We start from the raw sequence: 20,752 nt of genomic DNA, 5'->3' as shown, positions 1-20,752 counted from the left end.
GTTCAAAAAATAATAATTTAATCAAAAAGACCCAAAACAACTTCCATCACACACTCTTTAAGTTTTAACCCTTTCACTGCCACAATACAGAAGGTTAACCTTTTCACTGCCACACGACAAAGGGTTAGAAAGGGTTACAAAAAAACAACAAACAAGAAAGAATTGCATTAGCTACCTCCTCAGCAGCAGCAGGACAGAGTTGGCAGTGCTGGCGTCCAACCCGGTGGTGGGCTCGTCCAGGAAGAGGACGGGCGGGTCAATAATCAGCTCCATGCCCATGTTAGTCCTCTTCCTCTCACCTCCAGATATCCCCCGGATCATCTGTGTGCCCACCTGCAGGGGAAGCAACAGCAACGGCTATAAAGACCCAAGCACGAGGAAGTAGTGTGGGTGTAGAGGAGGATAGGACACTACCTTCCCTACAGGGTAACAGTATACCTTCTGTCCTGCCTAGTGAGCTACACCTCCAGCCCTTATCTAGCAGGACCTTTAGCTACCATTTGACATACAAATAACGATAGGTTATGTAGATAACCTAGTTATATTAGTATTGGCTAAGCGTCCCGCTCTGAGCCTTACGAGATACTCCTATCTCCTGTGATACCTAATGTATCTCCCACGAACAAAAACACATGCACCCCACCTGTATGGGGCCCCGCCCCTTATGGTGGCACCGCCCATATAACCATGACCCTGGTCATGAAACACCCTTCCTCGCCAAAACCCGTCCCAGGAAAAGATCCCTCAAGAGGGAACTCAGGGCGCGCAGAGCGGGACGCTTAGCCAATACTAATATAACTAGGTTATCTACATAACCTATCGTTATATTTCGTATTGCATCGCGTCCCGCTCTGAGCCTTACGAGATAATGGGGAAGAGCGGGCGCGAGACCCGACAGATGTACCCCCTGAGGACCCGTAAGCCCACATCAAGGGGTGCGGGGAGCCCTGTCACCCCATCCTTCCTAACGAAGGGGGGGCGCAGTCAACTCCACCTGAATGCGAACAAGAGGGAGCCAGAACCCCTTGAACACACCGTACAGGCGGAACCACGTGTGACTCAACACACTGCGGCCCATACCCATACACTCCTGCTACCCGACCAAAGGACGGGAAGCAGGAAAGGCCACAGACCCCAGAACCGCCTGGGAGACAGAACCCCCGGTCATGTCCATGAGGAAAAACCTTACAAAGGAGCCCGGGGAGGACCATGAAGCTGCAGCACAGATGGCCTCCACCGAGGCCCCACCCAGGAGAGCGGCAGAGGCAGCCACCCCACGAGTGGAGTGCGCCCTGACGCCCCCAGGGGGATCCTGCCCAGCCAGTGTGTAGCAGAGGGTAACACCCTCGCACAACCAATGGGACAGGCGCTGCTCCGACAGTGCCTTACCAGCACGAGCCCCACCGTAACAGACAAAAAGCTGGTCGGTAACCCTGAAATCCTGAGTACGGCTGAGGTAAATCCCCAAGCACGGACTGGACATGACAGGTGAAGGCCCGCATCTAACTCACCAGTGTGAGGAGGAGGACGAAACGCCTGAACCACAATATCCCGGGAGCGGAAGGAACTCCGGATATTCTTAGGCACGAAAGCAGGATTAGGTCGCAGAGTGACACCGCAATCGGTCCGAAAAGACAGGCACTCTGGATGTACCGAGAGAGCACAGAGCTCACCTACGCGTTTAGCGGAAGTGACAGCCAGAAGGAACGCGGTCCTGAAGGACAGCTGTCCCAACGGCGCCCGCTCGAGCGGCTCAAACGGGGCCAAGGACAACCGACCGAGGACCAATTGAAGATCCCAAGTCGGAGCCAAGGAGCGTTGCACCGGCTTAACGCGTCGAGCGCCAAGCAGGAAACGCTTCACAAGAGGGTGGCTGAACAAGACATCCCCTCAAACCCCTCATGATAGGAGGATATAGCTGCTGCATATACCCTCACCGTCGAAGCCGACAGTCTATCAAGGAGAGACTGGAGGTAACTAAGGACAGCAACCAGGGGGCAGGAGACTGAGTCCTGGCCCCCCGCCTTACACCACACTTGGAACATACGTCATCTGCCCGCGTAAGCGCGACAGTGGAGGGAGCATGCGCATTCCAGATGGTAACACCATCAGGATCAAGAACCTGCGCCCCTCAACGTACCCGTCCCAACAACTGACCTAACAGATGTATGGGGAAGAATCCCTGGCGGCACGGCATCGGTCCCAGACCTGCCTGGCCATGTCCAGACGCAATCCTCACCCGTCAGGATGAGGGCCGCCCCGCGACAGTACACCTGCACCCACATTCTCCCTGCCGGGGATGTGGGGAGCCCTTAGGCCGCGCAGATGGAGGACGCCCATAGCCAGCCGCCCGCCGCCTGGTGCAGACAGGGGGAGCGTACTCCTCCCTGTCTGTCGATACACGACACTGACGTCGTATCGTCCGTCCTGATCAACACCATTTGTGGACCAGAAGGACCGCTTTCAACACCAACACATTGAACGTAGCGCAGACCGGGCAGCATGGTTTGCCAGCTGCCCCCTACTGCGTTGGCCCGACGCATCACCAGCGAGGGAGGCGTCGGTGAAAACGCGACGTGAGACAGCGCCGTAACCGTCCTAGGACGGAACCTCCCGAGCGTGTTGACAACACGCTCTGAGATGGATGCCCATAGCCCTCCAACCGTTGACTGGGAAGAGGAATACTCTACATCCAGTCTACAGCAACCCCAGGCTGGTAGAGACCTGCCTGGTACGAGACCTGACGATCCACCTTGACCGCGAAGGACCAGAACGTCATCAGGGCAGAACACTCCGTAACCCCGGATGACGCAGAGGCCCCAGTGCGGCCTCCACGCACTTGGTGAAGATGCGGGGAGCCAGAGAAAACCGAACGGCAGCCTCTGGTACTCATACGCTAACCCTGCAAAGGAAGCGTAGGTAAGCCCTAGGATGGAAGATCGGGGATGCGCATACGCATCCTACAGGTCTATGGAGGAGAACCAGACCCCCACCTGACAGTGTTCAACAGGTAGGAGACGATCCAAAAAATGCTGAACCTTCCCATGGGACAGGTCCAGCCTGGGTCTTACACCCCTCCCTCCCGACTTCTCGGGCAGAGAACACCGGGAGGAGAACGCCACGACGATGGCTTGCTTCGTCCACAGAGATTGGATCTCGTCGACCAGAGCTGTCCCTGCTGGAGACCCCGACAACAGGGTCTGTACCAAACCTGAAAACGGGTGGGGTTGTGTAAACACAAGTCCCCGCCTCACCATTCTCTCCATCTACCTTGACATATGGTACTGCCGTAGTCATATGTGACGACACTCCCAACGCACCCGCCGTCACGTGGCGCAGGTCCGCCAGGAACTGTAGATAGTTGGCCCGGTCCCCCCCGCTGTGCGAAGACAACCCTGGAATCGTGCGAGGAGCGCGTTCCGTGTCGGAACACCTGACCCTGACACCACCCACGAGGCAATCGCACCCAAGGGGGAACCCCGACAGAAAAAGGGCCTGTCTGATACGGGGGGCTTCCGATCAAAAAAGCCCCCCCACTGAACACCCCTCCAGAACATGCTGAAGGAGTTGTTCTGCAGCCGGACATGCAAGGTGTAAGGCCCCCATGGGTTCCTACACACCGTAGCCCTGCAGTGATATCACTACCACCCCAAACCATGTGAGCTGCGACCACTTGCCAATATTCCAGGAGTGGGAGCACCAACATGATACCTGGCCTGGCGAAGGCGAGGCCGGGGAAGCCCGCACTGTGTGCCTCAAAAGGTTTCGAGCCCCCCTGCTGACAACACTTAAGTTGACAGACGTAACACCAGGCTCAACCAACACAGTTCAAGGTGTGGGAGCCGTTTGACAGCACAACATTCTCACGGACAGACCCAGGCTCAGCCATCAACTGGGTGTCAGCTCCTGTCTCCATGAGAAGCGAAGAATGGGGCCGCATACGCTTCAAGAAGGTTCGCGGCCCGCAGCCAAAGGAACACACCCAGAGCCCCGCTTCTGAGGGTAACAGAAAGCGGACTGAGCGGGGAGCGGGCTGCTCGCGGCAAAATGACGACGGAGTGGTTTACCAACACCGAAATCACCCAAAATGGCCGATCCCTCGGCCGCCAAGACTGTCGGCCTCGCGATACCCTGTCGATTCTCCAACCAGGGCACCACTGGCGGGGGAAACATGGCCGCCTGTCGAGGGCCCCGTCATCGCCGCTGACGAGGCCGTGCTCTCTCTTCTTCTGGCTGCGCGGTGTGAGGCGGTGTAGGGCCTAGGACAATACCGCCCGCGCTCCAGCAGAAGACCAAAATCCCCTGCGGAGAGGGGAACCCTGAGCGGTTATAGCTTGCGGCTGGGTCAAAGCTAATAACGTCAACAACCTTGCGCGATGTGTCGACGTCGGCCGGCCCTCAAGGCCCCTCCACCAGACACCATTTCTTTAATAGAAAAAACACCAATTCGAACACAGTTCTAATCGTTGCCAATTCCATACCGTGGCGGTACAAGCCTTAACAGCCCACCAGCCACTCGCCAGGCCGACCCATGGTGTCGGCCGGGCGGGGCATTGTTTCAATATATCAAAAACAAAGGACTGACGTTAACATGGAGCACCAGTGGTGATTGCAAACAGCACCCTCCACTGTGGTGTGGACCATGAAAAGGTTAAATGAATAAAAGAGCTAAACCACAAAAACTGTAGAATGAGCAAACCCATACACACAAAGTTTAAGGGGAGACGGACCAGACCCGTCTTCATTCAAAATATTCACAACAGAACACCAGCCCTAGTTTAGCCCATTTACCAAAAAAGGTAAACAAAGCCCCCCCCCCGCACTACTCCCCCAGTATACCGATTGACCGTCAGTATGAATGGTTTGAGAGGAGAGAAAGCTGTAGCAAGACAGACCTTCTCATAGCAGAGTGACAAAATGAAACAATAGCCCCCTACACAGGGCCGCCCCAGGAGATGGGGGCCCTCGCGTCTAAAAACGCACAGGGCCTCACATTTCTCCCAAGCGGCCCTGCCCTTATACTACTGCAGCCTAACGCCAGGCAATGTGGAACCCAAGACAACAATTGCCTGTGCACAGACACGCAACATGTTTACCATGTCGGCTGGACCCATAGCCCCACTACCCGACGCCAACCCAGATGGGAACACCGTTCAACAAACCCCGCCGGAACACTAGGTAATACCTGGCTAGAACCTAGCCACGACCTACCCCGTTGTCAACCCATTTACCCGAAAAAGGTAAACAGAACTCAAAACCCCACAACAGCTACCGACTGACCTTCATTGATGAACCGGGCAAGAGGCGGGAGAGTGACAACATCTCACGGCGGAGACATTAAAACAGCATAGCAATTAGCAGTAGTGATAGCATGCGGCAGTAGCGATAGCATGTTAGCATAGCTTTAGATGTTTTAGCAGCACGCCCAAGACAGCTTGGAAACCGTTCCCTGCAGAGAACGTTCACCAAACCATCTTGCCCCTGGCGCCAACACACAACAAGGTTGTGTTAACAACACAAACCAGCATTACTAACACTAATACCCATGCCTGAAGACACAGGGCCTACCTGAGTACAAGCTGGCCCGACAGCCAGCCTTGTACAGCTGAACCTCGATGTGCAGTCATCAAACGAGGAACATCACAGGCCCGTCGTGTCGCCGAAAACATGCGTCGAAGATGCCAGGGGCCAGCAACCTCCGGTAAGCTTCCAACATTATTAATCTTCCTTAATCTTTTCATTCCGCTAGCTCGTATGGTGCACGCATCCAATACGCTGGGACGAAAATAGAGGAAGGGTGTTTCATGACCAGGGTCATGGTTATATGGGCGGTGCCACCATAAGGGGCGGGGCCCCATACAGGTGGGGTGCATGTGTTTTTGTTCGTGGGAGATACATTAGGTATCACAGGAGATAGGAGTATCTCGTAAGGCTCAGAGCGGGACGCGATGCAATACGAAATATAACAGAGGACAAAAAGGGAGGATCAGGCACTATTGGGTGCATAGATGAAACAATGAGAGCATCTAAGGATGTCGTTTTTACTGAAGTTACACACAAATAACTCAATGGTTTTACAGACCATTGGCTATTTATGAACACCTTTTCACGCGTTCAGGCATTGATTGATTGATTGAAAATTGTATTAACAGATTGCAGAATGGGTACAATACAGTACGGCTCAATACACACAATTGTTAAGGGGATGCAGACCAGAGAAAGACTTTCGTCTTGTTTCCATCAGGGTCCCCCATTTTCAATTCATCATAAATTAATTGAATGAATGAATGAATGAATCATAAAGCATCCGGTGGAGATCTTTGGATCTTTGGTACTCTTACGAACTTGTTACAAATCATGAGGTCCACTGTCTTAATTTTCTCCCTTTACTTCAAGTAATGTAATGTTACATTGCTCTCAGTTCATTTTATGTTCATCAGTATTTCTTATAAAAGGACAATTCAGAATGTCAACACAAGCCCTATTCAAATGGGATTTCCAACATGTAATGTAATTTTATGTGTATTTCCAGCACACCATTCATACTACATAAAGGATCAGTGTAGTGTTCCTCAAATCCCTGCCCTTAGCCTGGACATAAAACGGCATGATCTACACCAGCTGACAAGAGTGGAATGCTAGTACATCAAGGAGAAGTTGCTTAAACCTGGACTACTATCATCAGTCCTATGACGTCAACGTTTCGTTTACCGCAAAGCGAAACCTATGATGTGTGCTGCACGTTCACGTCAACGTTCACGTGCACAATACACGCTTACCTAGGATTTTACTTGATTCAACAACAAAGCAGTCGGGGTAATGGCAAGCTGAAAACGGTTGCAAGTGTGGTTACACTTTACAAAGCTAGATGCAGACAACATTTGCTGCAATATTATATATTATATATATATTAACAAATTGTTCTAAATAAATAATAATGATAATAAATAATTAGAAGTTTGGAAATTGTTTTTACAACTGAGGTAGGTAGATTACATTTTTAGACACTAAAGTACAGAAAAAAAGTACCGTCGGGCACCTGTAACGATTCACAAGTACCGGTTCAAATGTGAACAGTACCCAACCCTACTTCTGCCCCACCCACCCCCCAGCAACCATCCTCTCTCCTGAGTATGCGTCTCTGTACCTTGGAGTCGGCCACCTTGGTGAGGCCCAGCTCTTTGATGAGGTGATTGACCCGGGCCTCCTTCTCCCTCTGGGGAACAGAGCCGGGCAGGCGGAGCTCGGCCGAGAAGCGCAGGTTCTCCCTCACGGTCAGGGTGCCCATCACCACGTCGTCCTGGATGTTTACCAGCAGAGTCAATAAGAATTTCTCTAATACATCTCTAATACATGAGGATTTAAGTAATACATGAAACAGTAATAGAAAACTATAGTAGTAGTAGTAGTAGTAGTAGTAGTAGTAGTAGTAGTAGTAGTAGTAGTAGTAGTAGTAGTAGTAGTAGGCAGAGCGTTCTCTTTGATCTACTACTCAAAAACACCTACTGTATAATGAAAATTCAAGTCCTTTTTACTTTTTTTTTTCTTTTTCTTTTTTTCATCTATCTATTTTTTTTATTTTATATGTATGTGGAGACGAGTAGGGATGTATATTGGATGTATACTATGGATGGATGGATAAGTATACTAGTCCAGGATCAGTAACATCTATACCAGTACTCACTCAGATTCAGATTCAGGCACTCTTTTGTTTATGTATGCACTTATGTTTTTGTTTTTGTATGGGTGATGGGTAAAAAAAGAAAAATGCAAAACACGGTGTCAAGATTTTAAATATACGTATGTACAGTATATGTACATTTGTGTGTGTACATATGTATGTGTGTATATATGCATACATGTATGTATGGATATGTGTATACATATACTACACCTAAATGTAGAGTGACTTCATTGACACAATAACGTATATATATATCATTTTTAAATAAATAAGCATTTCTCTCTGTGGTCTCGTTGAGCACGACGGGTAGAGCATGGCACTAACACTGCCAGGGTTCAGGGGTTTCATACTCGCTCAAATAATTATGTGTCCTTATTAGTGATGTGCAGGTCTGTTTTTTTTTGTCATAGTCAATAACCCGGCCGCAATCATGTGAGTCTATGGAAGTGAAAATCTGTGCACTGCACCTGCATGTACAAAATACGCTGTTGTTGACTATCTTTGTAATCTGTGGGGGATGACATCGTCTGTGTTTCTACTGCTTTAAGGCCGGTTCCAACGTTAATTAGTCACCGCACTGTGGAAATTAAGCCCTTTGCACAAACAGTGACACATTGACCAAAGTTCACCCAACAGAGATTCACACAAGTCGTCGACAAACTTTGTTTAGCTGAGTGGACTTTCTCTGTTTGCATGTATGGTGTGCCATATTTGAAGCCTTTTAACTATTATTTGTTGAAATGACCAGCATTCACAGAAAATTTCCTAATTGTGATTTCATTGCATGGGCAGCAAACATCCAAACGGACGGGTTTCAGGACACAGCCGTCATCAGCGTTTGAATGGACCAAGCGGAAATGACCTTTTATATATTGTAGTACACAAGTGAGGCCCCTTAAAGGGATAGTTTGGATTGTGGACATTAACCCATTCTCTGCCACGCTTATATCCATCGCTGTTTGATCTCTGCCAGCACTGTAAGTCTATGGAGATGTTCACCTTCTTTGCAGGGCTATAACTTTTTAAATTGTATAGCTAAATTGACATTACTATGGCCCATTCAACATCGATTATCTATCGTTCAGGATGTAGGAACGTTTTACTTTTTCATTCACACATTCATACGAAAATACCGTCTAGAGTATAAATATGTTTTTAGCGTTTTCTGCAGTATTTCCCAGAACGTGAGATATAGGCACAAATGCATATATTAGATCATCAAATGCAGTTTGACACCGATCGACGCTATATTAAAAATTTCAACTGTACATGGTCCTAAACGGTATGACTGATCATGCGCGGGTGAACGGAGGGGGGGGGGGGGTCGTTTATAATTCCGTGATAGTCGTTAGATGCTTCATGTAGTATGGGTGATATATTGATCAGAGCAGTTTGTATCGAAAATGATAAACAAAAACGCTGAAACTCACGTTAGTCTCCTCGTACCGTTGGGCGATGAGAGTGGAGCAAACGGATCCCAGTTATGTGGTGGGGATCGAGGCGATCCATTTCCGGTTTGTATATTACTAATACACGCCCAAATCATGTAGATTATTGAGTTATGGCAAAGATCCATATCCACGGTGTGTGTATTGAGTCCTGCGACGATAAACGAGTGGCCGGACGGAATAGGGAGACGCACCGGGATCACAAAAGATCCACTTCCGGTTGCAACTCGCCGATCAGCCACCAGGTGGCAGTATTGAAGCGTTGCAGAGTTGTGCTGGCTCACACAGCATCCGACAAGGCTCCGTGAGTGAAATATGAATACCATGGCGAAAATATGAAATTATGATCAGAATCACGTCGTACGCCGTTATTGGCAGAATTCGCATGAACTTGAAACCCGTTGTACGACGTTATTGGCGGGGAAAGGGTTAAGTGATATGAAATACTTTTTAGTAGCATAGTTTGTGCAGTGCCGTTAGTTTACTCACAGAGTTCTGGCCTGGTTCCGAGGGAACCGAGAAGCCTCAGACAGGCAGCAAACGGGATCACAAGACAAAAAAGTGTTAATCCACACCACAACGTGCAGGCAAAAGATTTAACCATCCACAATAGAAAACCACAATCCTCACACATATCCTACGCTTCAGAGCAACGCTATGTGTTGGAACTAGCCCCAGTGTGATGCAGTTACTATGTGCTGGGGCTCGTTCCAACATGAAGCAAGCATAGGAAATGCGCCAGGACTGCAGTTTTCTGTTGTGGATGGTTAAATATTTTGCATGCACGTTATGGATTAACACTTTTTTGTCTTGTGATCTGTTGGCTGCTTGTCTGAAGCTTCCTGGTTCGCTCAGAACCGGGCCAGAACTCCTGACCACGGAACTCTGTGAGTAAACTAATGGCACTGCATCAGCTACACTATTAACAAGTATATCATTTATTTATTTATTTATTCTCTTCGGTTCAAATAACAAACTCAGCAAGACCGACGGCTTCTCAGTTACAGTGGGTGACAATATTGTCACAAGGAAAGAAGATATTACCTACCTGGGTTCCATCCTAGAGGCAAATCTTTCCTGTGACAAAATGGCATCCAATGTAATAAAAAAAGTCAACCAACGAACTCGTTTCTTGTACCGGATCTCCTCACTGGTAAACAAGAATACCCTGAAGACTCTAGCAGGAGCACTCATTCAAGGGTACTACGACTATGCTTGCACCTCATGGTACCAAAGCACCTCAAAGGCGCTAAAAACAAAATTACAAACATCTCAAAACAAACTGGTCAGACTACTGCTTGACCTTACTCCTAGAACCCACCTCACCCCTGCCCACTTTGACAACCTAGGATGGCTTAGAGTAGACGACAGAGTACAGCAACTTGCAATGGGCCTGGTCTACAAGATACACTACACGACCAAGGTACCCATGTACATGACTAAATACTTCCCAAAGGTCAGTGAATACCACGATCACAACACCAGAGGGAGCTCCACAAATCATGTTAAACCCAGATTCGGCTCAAACAAGGGACTAAACACGTTTCGCAATTATGCCACATCAATGTGGAACGCCCTACCCAAAGCTGTAAAGGAATGTGAATCACTACCCACTTTCAAAAACACTCTCAAAAAACACCTAAGGGAGACTGCAACTCGAAACTGGCCCCTGTAAATGTCCGAACACAAATTACCAAGTATGGTCTTGTCAATAATCCAATGTACAGTGTTGTTTGTACAGTTGTACAGTGTCCCCCACCCACCCCTCCTACCCACCCCCCCCCCCCACCCAACCACCTCCAATGTACAGTCCAATGTACAGTCCCATAATCCAATGTACAGTGTTGTTTGTACAGTTGTACAGTGTCCCCCACCCACCCCTCCTACCCAACCCCCCCCCCCCCACTCCTACCCAACACCCCCCCCCCCCCACTCCTACCCCCCCCCCCCCCCCCCCCCCAACCACCTCCAATGTACAGTCCCACCCCCACCTACCCAATCCAATGTACAGTTTCTACGCCTAATGTATATACTCTTTTCTTTCTGGACTCTTTTTGTATCACAAATACAGTACTGTAATTGCAAATCTGGTATGTCATAAATGTATAGATGTAGCAGTACTGTCTATCTGTATGTCATGTATGTCATATATGTTACGATGAATTGGAAATGGGGGACCCTGGTGGAAACAAGACGAAAGTCTTTCTCTGGTCTGCATCCCCTTAACAATTGTATGTATTGAGCTGTACTGCACTGTACCCATTCTGCAATCTGTTAATAAAGTTTTCATTCATTCATTCATTCATCCAAACCACTTAATGTCCAACAATTCAGCCAGACAAATACACATTCCTTTACTGACCCTTAATTAAATACATCATCAACCTTTATTTATACTCGAAAAGACAATTGAGGTCACCCTCATTTTCAATGTCGTCGAGACAGACATTTCAATGCACACATTTCTACAATATAACAATAATAAATATGAATAACTATCTATATAGTATAAAATGAACATAGGCATAAAATCAGCACACAGATTGACAGAATAAAAAACAATGCATAAATTGCAGACATAAGAATAGGTATAAAAGACAATAAAAGTAGTGCAATATAAACGTGCAGACTTAATAATAATGGCATAAAATAAGTACAATGTTGCTCGAAGGCATGTGAACCCCCCCGGAACAGTCAGTCCCCCCAAAACACCCCACACATCAATCCCTACCACATCCCCATCCAAGACGCACCCCCCCGATAAAGCACGCCATGACCGAAGGAAACCACAAAACAGCCCGCGCGCCACTCACACCGTCATGCACGGTGGCAGGAATGCCACCCCTGCGGGCCACTCCATCTCCCCCGGTCCCGGTGCCGGGCCCCGCCACCACGAGGAAAACCCCCTGCATGCTCCCCGATGGACCCCGGCCAGCCCCCATCGCCGAAACTCCCCCAACCCACTGACACCCCCGCATGAAGAACCCACCACAACCCCCACAGCACCCCAAAATGTCCCAAAAGGTCCCAGCACCATCCCAGACCACCCACAACGCCACACGCCCCCCCCCCCCCCCCCCATCCGGCACGGCTACAGGCCATGGAGCACATGACCCGCCACCCCCCCCCCCCCCCACAGAATCTGAAAGCAAAACCATAGAACCCACGATCCCCTCGCACCGGCATGGCCACCAGGACCAGAGGCAACAAAGCAGCCCACAGAAATGACACCCGCACCACCACACACACAAACAATCCAAGTACACTCAAGCTACCCGCGTCCCCCTCCAACCACGACACGCCCCACCGGGAACTGCGTCCCAAATGAAGACAAACAAAGACCAATGTGTGAAACACCTGAAAGACTATATACTGCCCTAAACTAATATAAGTAGGCTAAGAAAAACAGTTACAGACTGTTGCAGGCAGGCCTGCAAGTAAACCTCTAAACTTCCCCTGCGTTATAGGTAGTTTCATCTTCAGCGAGAGCTGAAGAGAGTTCCATGTAGTAGGGGCACTATAATGAAAGGCTGATTTTCCAAGTTGGGTCTGTACATGGGGGACCTCCAGTGTAAGCCATTCATCTGAGTGTGTCATATAGGGTCTAGTGTTCCAAATTAATAGTGATGTGAGATAAGGAGGTAATTTCCCATTAATGGCCGTAAGGATAAATAAATACCAGTGTTGATTTCGCCTATCTGCCAGAGAAAACCAACCCACTTTCTCATATAAGATGCATTGGTGTGTATCATATCTATCACCAGTGATACATCTAAGAGCAGAATGATACGCAGAATCTAGTGGTTTAAGAGTTGAAGGGGCAGCATTTCTATAAATCACATCTCCATAATCCAAGACAGATAGAAAGACTGCTTCAATAACCCTCTTTCTACACATCATTGGGAAACTAGATCTATTCCTGTACAGGAAACCAATTCTTTGCCTCAATTTACTGGCAAGGTTGTTTATGATATTTAAACAAAAATGTATCATCGAGCCAGATTCCAAGATATTTATATTCAGTTACCCTTTCTATATCAGACCCATTTCTAGTCGATAAACTGTTTTGATAAATATTTATGGCCCGGGAGACCACGGAACTCTGTGAGTAAACTAATGGCACTGCATCAGTTACACTATTAACAAGTATATAATTTAATATCCAAACCACTTAATGTCCAAAAACTATTTTTAAACAGTCCGTGCTGACAATTCAGCCAGACAAATACATTCCTTTACTGACCCTTAATTAAATACATAAATACACACACACACACACACACACACACACACACACACACACACACACACACACACACACACACACACACACACACACACACATCAGTACTGTCTCAAAAGTCCCCCATCTTGTGACAGTGAACTTTGAATAAGTGAATTTCTCACAGCAATCACAAATTGAATCTGGCACGGCCACCATCCTTGTTTACCTCTACACACGTCTTTGTCCTCCTCTGTTATTTCCAAGCCTCTCTTTGGCAGCTTGTCCTTTTCACCTCGTTAGATATATACAAAGTTAACTAATTAAATGCATTTGACAACGTAGCTGTATTTGGCACTGACTACACTGCAAGAAATGATGTGTCAGCAAGAGATTTGATCCTGTATTCAGCCTTCTAGGCTTATCTGAATAGAGGAAAAACTGCTTCCATATCTTAATATTTTTTTTACTAAATGGTTGTAATGTATTCTGATGGTTCTGATGCACTAAATCTTCGAGTGCCACGCAAGTTATCGGTATGATAATTGACCTATCTCAAGACCCGCCCTCTTTTCTTGATTCTCCAATCACAACTGTTGCTTCCCTCGGACAGAGTTTGTCAATTGGAGGTCAATTGGACATGACTAATGTAATTCTTCCTTTGACAACCCCCCCCCCCCCCCCCCCCCACACACACACACACACACACACACACACACACACACACACACACACACACACAACCAACCCGCCCTTCATTCTCACAGCATGTCCTAACCCTAAATGCATTTGATCTGCTTGCGCCACAATCATAATAATAATAGATACATAATCGAATGAAATAAATACATTTTAAAATAATAATAATGATAATAAAAGCTCACCTGAACTACGTAGCCAGAGAGGCATTTGAAGTTGGGAGGTTGTGGAGCTCCGTCGATGAGGACCTCCCCAGAGAGGCCAGACGGGTCTTTCCTCGCTGCCAGGATGTCCAGAAACCTTTGAGTGACAGCAGAAACCACCAGTCACCATCTTTGATTGATGGCATCGACCAGGTGACTACTGGGAATTTAAAGGGTTACTTGACCAAAAAGATAAATAAAATGCAGATTTTTTTTTTTTAATGTAATTCATTTGGTTTGAGGAAATATAACATGGCCTAAAAATGTATCGAGGCGAAGTAAAGTAAAATAGAAGAATATTATTATCAAGTTGGTAAGTTTATTCATAGACGGTTTCACTTTCAATTCTGTTGCTAGGAGAACAGTTTGGACCCATATGTATTAGCAACTACTGCATTAGTAACCATTGCAACAGGAAATAAACCAAATATGTTGTGAACTTAAGACCATAGCATTACACTACCTTGGAAAATCAACTACACTGATGACTGGAACAACAGGTGAAATGTCCCTTTAAATCTTCATGGGTGCAACAGGTTAGATGCTAGATCCCACTTAAATAAATGTTTACATTAATTTAAGATTTGTAGGTAGTGGGAGTGGTTAAGGTTATAGAGTAGGTTTAGAAACAACTTTTAAGGTAAAAATTACGACTCACAGTTTTGCAGCTTGGCCAAAGACTAACGACCCCCAATAAGACGCAGATGACCCCTGTGTGATCTAGCATCAGCCTCTTATCAGTGACAGGAGAGGGGGCTCAATACTCACGAGGACTTTCCACTCCCAGTGGGGCCAAGAATGGCATTCAGGCCAGGTCTCATGATTCCACTACAAGACAATAACAAATCCAATTTCAACCAATATATTTCACATACATGATATCAGACCTGGGTCAAATAATAAATTGCAAATAACTCCTAGCATTTGTTAAAATTCGGGTTTGTTTCAACCTACTTGGAGTACCTGATGGGGGGGGGGGGGGGGGGTGAACAACATAATGAGAGAGATCAATTTTCTTTCTGTTATTACAGACACTACAGTATATTAATTGTTTTTGTGCCATTAACCCCTCCCCTCTGGTACTCCAAGTATGGAAAGAAAATGCTAAGAATGAATTACTATTTGACCCAGTCTACGTGACATGGTATTTCCTGTATTGAGGTCATGGGACACACACACACACACCTCTACCCCGACCCATTTACGTCACTCTACCCATATTTGTACAATGCGTCCACTCAGTTTTTTCTACTCCCCTGTATAAATAATTCTACAGAGATCAAGGGCAGGGCATTCGTTGCTGTACTCTGAATCTCTCCATGCTGCAACATGCGCTTTCATTAACCCTTTCACTACCACACTACAGAAGGTTAACCCTTTCACTACCACACGACAGATGGTTAACCCTTTGTCATGTGGCAGTGAAAGGGTTAACCTTCTGTATTGTCGCAGTGAAAGGGTTAACCATTTGGTAGTGTGGTAGTGAAAGGGTTAAATTCCACCCTCAATCAAAGGCTCTGTTGCCCGCCTCCATCAATAAACTGTGTAGATTATTCCCCCATCAGCCATAATCAATTTTTTCATAAATGTGCCAATTGTACATTCTTAAAGGTTATATTATTGGCCAAACACAAAGAGTAAAGAAACATTAAAAAATGAATAAAAAATAAGCCAGTAGTGCCCGCATCCCCCCCCCCACACACACACACACACACACCATCCAAATATAGTGCAGATGTTTATAATCATTACATTGTTGAAAGCTAACATATAACATGCGTTTTCACACTGCTTCAGCTAGTAGTCAATCAGAGTTCAAGTCTTTGTCTGCAGAAAGGTCACGGTGCATAATCAATGCATACTGTACATGACAATTACAGGCATAATTTATTATGCAAACGATGAGCTTTTCTTTATTTTTTTGTTTTTAAGATTCCTAGAACAATTACTACCATCTACTACTACAGATCGACATTTTTCAACACTCTCTCTCTCTCTCTCACACACTCTCACTCACATACACACACACACACACACACACACACACACACACACACACACACACACACACACACACACACACACACACACACACACACACACACACACACACACACACACACACACACACAGAAAGACAGACAGAAATAAAACAATGGCAAGTCAAGTTGCACAATAGAATAAAAAATCCTCTGTGATATAAAACAGTATTAAAAAGCCTAAATTAAAGCCTTGTAGTGGAGCACGTGACATTGTTTAATTCGATTCCCTGGCAGCTCTTTAGTGTATCAAGAGAGATTATATGCAAGAAACCATGCTTAATATCATATAATTAACACTAAGAGGGGAAATTACCCAAAACTTGTGTGAAATGATGCATTCCTCCATGGGAAAACGTCAGGTGTATTCCATCAGTGGTCTGTTTGCTACATTGTGGTTGGTGTTGTGTACCTCACGATATATATATAACTGTCTGATTGTTGTAACATTACAATATTCTTTTAATTATGTGTGGACATCTGGTGTTACTTGTCTATGGGGAATTTGTCAGTGTGTGAGTATGTGCATGAGTGGTTGAGGTGAGTGAGTGAGTGAGTGAGTGAGTGAGTGAGTGAGTGAGTGAGTGAGTGAGTGAGTGAGTGAGTGAGTGAGTGAGTGAGTGAGTGAGTGAGTGAGTGAGTGAGTGAGTGAGTGAGTCAGTGAGTCAGTGAGTGAGTGAGTTGAGTTGAGGTGAGTGAGTGAGTGAGTGAGTGAGTGAGTGAGTGAGTGAGTGAGTGAGTGAGTGAGTGAGTGAGTGAGTGAGTGAGTGAGTGAGTGAGTGAGTGAGTGAGAGAAAGTAGAAAGAGAAGAAAAGTATCAGAGAAAGGGAGAGAGGGAGAAAGAGAGAGATAAACAGAGAGCGAGGAATGGCACAAATATCTTTGTAAGGACTAACTTGAGGTCCAGCAGGATCTCCCTGGGGGTGCTCTTCCTCTTGCACAGGGGTCCTGTCTTGAGCTCCACTTTGTACTGGATGCTGTGGAAGCTCACAGTGGAGCCACACGGCTGCTTGGCCTGGTCTGGGACCTTCGACCGGCTCGTCCCGTTGGCGCCTCCATCCTCCATCATGGCGATGTTGATGTGACTGGCTCTCTCCATCATCCTGTGCAGCGTGCACCCTGTTGAGCAGAATAAAAACAAAAGACGAGTCACTTAGGGGACCATGACATAACCTAACCCCATTTTTGGGACAGGATTAGGGGGTGGAGGAAAACAAGACAAGAGACACTGCAGAAATTACTTTTGCCTCACATTCACCCATTCACTCACACATTCAGCCATTCACTCACACATTCACACATCGACGGCGGAGGCAACCATGCAAGGTACCAACCTGCTCATCGGGAGCAGTTAGGGGTTAAGTGTCTTGCTCAAGGACACTTCGACATGCTGCCGGGAGGAGTGGGAATCGAACTGGGAAACTTCAGATTACCAGACGACCGCTCTACCTCCTGATCCACTGTCGCCCCCAAATCCAATCCAATATGAACTCGTCTCTAATCAGTATATTTGTCACGTGCCAGAAATAATCAATGCACTGGTGTCATATTGACACAGTCTATCATTATAATACAATAGTCTTTCGTTATAATACAATAGTCTGTCATTACAATAACATTAATGTTCTTTGCGGTCAGGTGGCGTAGCGGAGATTGTGCTCGTCACCAATGCAAGAGGCTGCGGTCTCGACTCCCAGAGAGTCAGCATTGCCTTGGTTCGGGCTGATCGCTATACTAACTCGTTTGGCTGAGATAGGGGGAGGGGAGCCGTGGGTGGGTCCTGGGCGTTGTGGACAGCGACCCCTACAGTTCGGTCGTGGCGCCTGCTCAGCAAGGGTAGGATCTGGAGAGAGGTAGTGCGACCTTCCACACGTTACACTCTCCCGGTGAGAATCTGCGCGGCCAGGCTGGCTGCCGGCTGGCTGCACATGCGTCGGAGGAAAGCATGTGACAGTCTCCGGCCTCTCGGACCAACAGTAGGGGAAAGTGCGCAACAACCAGGAAGGGGGTTGGGAATTGGCATAACGACTAACAGTGGGATGGGAGAAAAATCGGAAAAAGAAGGAGGGGGAAAAAGATAATAAAAAAAAATAAAATAAAAATAAAACATTAATGTTCTTTGTTCATGAGTCTGATTGCCTGGGGGGAAAACCTGTCCCAGAGTCTGCTGGTCCACGTCTTGAGGTCTGTGGTACTGTTGCCAGATGGCGTCAGCTGATTGTGGTTGGGGTGGTTGTTGTATATTGTATACTTGTTAAATAAGCTGACCTTGGTTGCCTTACTGAAGAAGGGGGATACTATGAGGGTACATACAGGGACTATGTAAAGAAAGTTCCTTAGAGATGACTCATGAATGTAAGTAAAATGAAGGAACTTGTCATACATAACAGTAACTCAGTGCAGCCTCTCATGATCAACGGACAAACGACGGCGCAAGTGGATGAATTTAAATATCTTGGCACGTACATTGATAGCAATCTTAAATTCAATAAAAATACCGACCACATAATTAAATCATGCAATCAACGCCTCCACCTTTTACGTACGCTCAACAACTTTTGTGTGAGTAAGCCAATTATGGAAACAGTTTATAAGAACCTAGTGGAGGGAATCTTAACCTTTAACACTTTGAGCGCCACGCCTGGTTTTCCTTTTTACCGGCTGAATGCCACCATCGGCGCCAATGTTAACGTTAATATCGCCTAATCTATGTTTTAAATTATGGCTATGTGTCTAATCTGCCCATTGCATTATCAAAGACTATTTTCCAGTCAGTGCTGTCAAGGCAGATTGTTTTTTTATCGCATCGTTTCCGTTTCAGAGCAGTTAGAAAAGCCCCCGTTTTGATATAAAAAACAGCTCATTCTGGAGCATTCTATGAAAATCGTCTTTTAGTGGAATATTCCACAACGTTGATATTCGTCGGCCTTTTTATGAATCGTTTTCAAATAAACGCTAGATGATCAATATTATACGTGCACGCAAGCACATTACGGCCGCGCACGGATAATCGCCTCGTTGATTTCCTCTCTGACTTTTACAGTGAAACCGAAAGAAGACATTTCACAAAACAGCCTATATCTTCATCAAACTTACTCTGATTATCCTAACACTGATAACATAGAGTCCTTACCTGACATCAGATGGTATCCAACTGGTATATTCCAATTCCTGATCACCATTCGAAAAAATCGATACGTGTATGGATCCAACGCGATACTGTAGAACTCCATGATCAGCGGGGATCTGAGGTTCCAGAATGAACTGTGGTAACCCCGGCTGGATCAGTGAACTGGAAAATGTGGAGTACCGGATTTTTTTCCCCATTCATTTTCATTGAGTCCATTCCAAAATCACTTATGTCATCTGGGAGACGACAGGGGGCGCTTTTTTCCACAGTGATCGCCGGCGCCGCTCGGCTATACTCGGGTAGGCTCGGGTGATGCAAAAAAATTTCAGATCGCTAAAAAAAAAAACAATAATAATTCCGAGAAATCTCGTGAGTGGCATTCAACGTCACTATTAAAAACCTGAGATATCTCGTGAGTGGCACTCAAAGTGTTAACATGGCCATATGGTACAGATATCTAAACATAAAAGGAAGGAACAGGGGAGCTCCCGTAGCTCACCGCATATCTCGGCGCTATTTCTGCGTCGGGGAAAACCGTGCTCGTCACGGATCTGGGGGACACGAGTTCGATTCCCAGACCCGCCGTCATTTCTCAGAATGTCTTCCCCTGCTCTACATCCCATTTCAACCTGTTTCTGTCGGTCATGCTTTACCAGAAAAGCGATAAACGCTAAAAAAAAAAAAAAAAAAAAGGAAGGAAGGAAGGAAGGAAGGAAGGAACAAGTTGCAGAGGATAGTGAATTTGGCCTCAGAAACCACAGGGAAGCCACAAAAACAGCTACAACGAAGTGCTTAGGAAGAAAGCTAGGAAGATAGTGACCCCTCTCACCCACTCTATGGGGAGTTCGAGCTGCTACCTAGAGCAAACCGATAAAAAAAAGGAAACTCCTTCATTCCTAATGCCATTAAGGCTTTAAATGAATCTTGCACTCGTTAGACCCGGTCCTTGTTGATGTATTGTATTCCTATTTTCTCTGCACTTCTCCATTACAGATGTATGTATGTGTATATGTATAATGTCTGCTGTCATTGTCATTGTTGTTGTTTTATTTGTTTGTTCAATGGTGAGACCAAAGACAAATTTCCACATTGTGGACAATAAAGTGAAACTAAACTAAAACTAAACTATATCCTGGATGGCAGCTCACAGCCACTGATGTTCTGGGCTGTCCATGTGACCCTCTGTACAACTTTGCGGTTGTGCAGAAGGCCCTGGGATCTGTAGAAGGGCCATAGGATCTTGGGCCCAATGATAACTACAAATGGTCCAAAATGCTGCAGCCAGGCTACTCACAAGGTCAAAAAAATCATGTCACATCACTCCCAT

General features: G+C 46.5%; 1 protein-coding gene across 1 annotated transcript in view; it reads right to left on the bottom strand.

Moving 5' to 3' along the window:
• The window catches only part of abcg2d (ATP binding cassette subfamily G member 2 (JR blood group)), a gene marked incomplete at its 5' end in the record, with an annotated part of 68,018 nt that extends 50,621 nt beyond the window's left edge, over positions 1-17,397 (bottom strand). Inside the window, 5 exons of the mRNA XM_084318839.1 lie at positions 176-333; positions 7,148-7,300; positions 14,239-14,353; positions 15,025-15,084; positions 17,192-17,397. Of these exons, the coding sequence (XP_084174965.1) occupies positions 176-333; positions 7,148-7,300; positions 14,239-14,353; positions 15,025-15,084; positions 17,192-17,397 (692 nt within the window). The remainder of the gene's footprint in view (positions 1-175; positions 334-7,147; positions 7,301-14,238; positions 14,354-15,024; positions 15,085-17,191) is intronic.
• Between the last annotated feature and the right edge of the window lie 3,355 nt (positions 17,398-20,752).

Source organism: Notolepis coatsorum, assembly GCF_963971535.1.
Source record: "Notolepis coatsorum genome assembly, chromosome: 7".
Classification (NCBI taxonomy): domain Eukaryota; kingdom Metazoa; phylum Chordata; class Actinopteri; order Aulopiformes; family Paralepididae; genus Notolepis; species Notolepis coatsorum.
The sequence above is the reverse complement of the archived record's forward strand: the minus strand, read 5'-3'. Positions and strand labels throughout refer to the sequence as shown.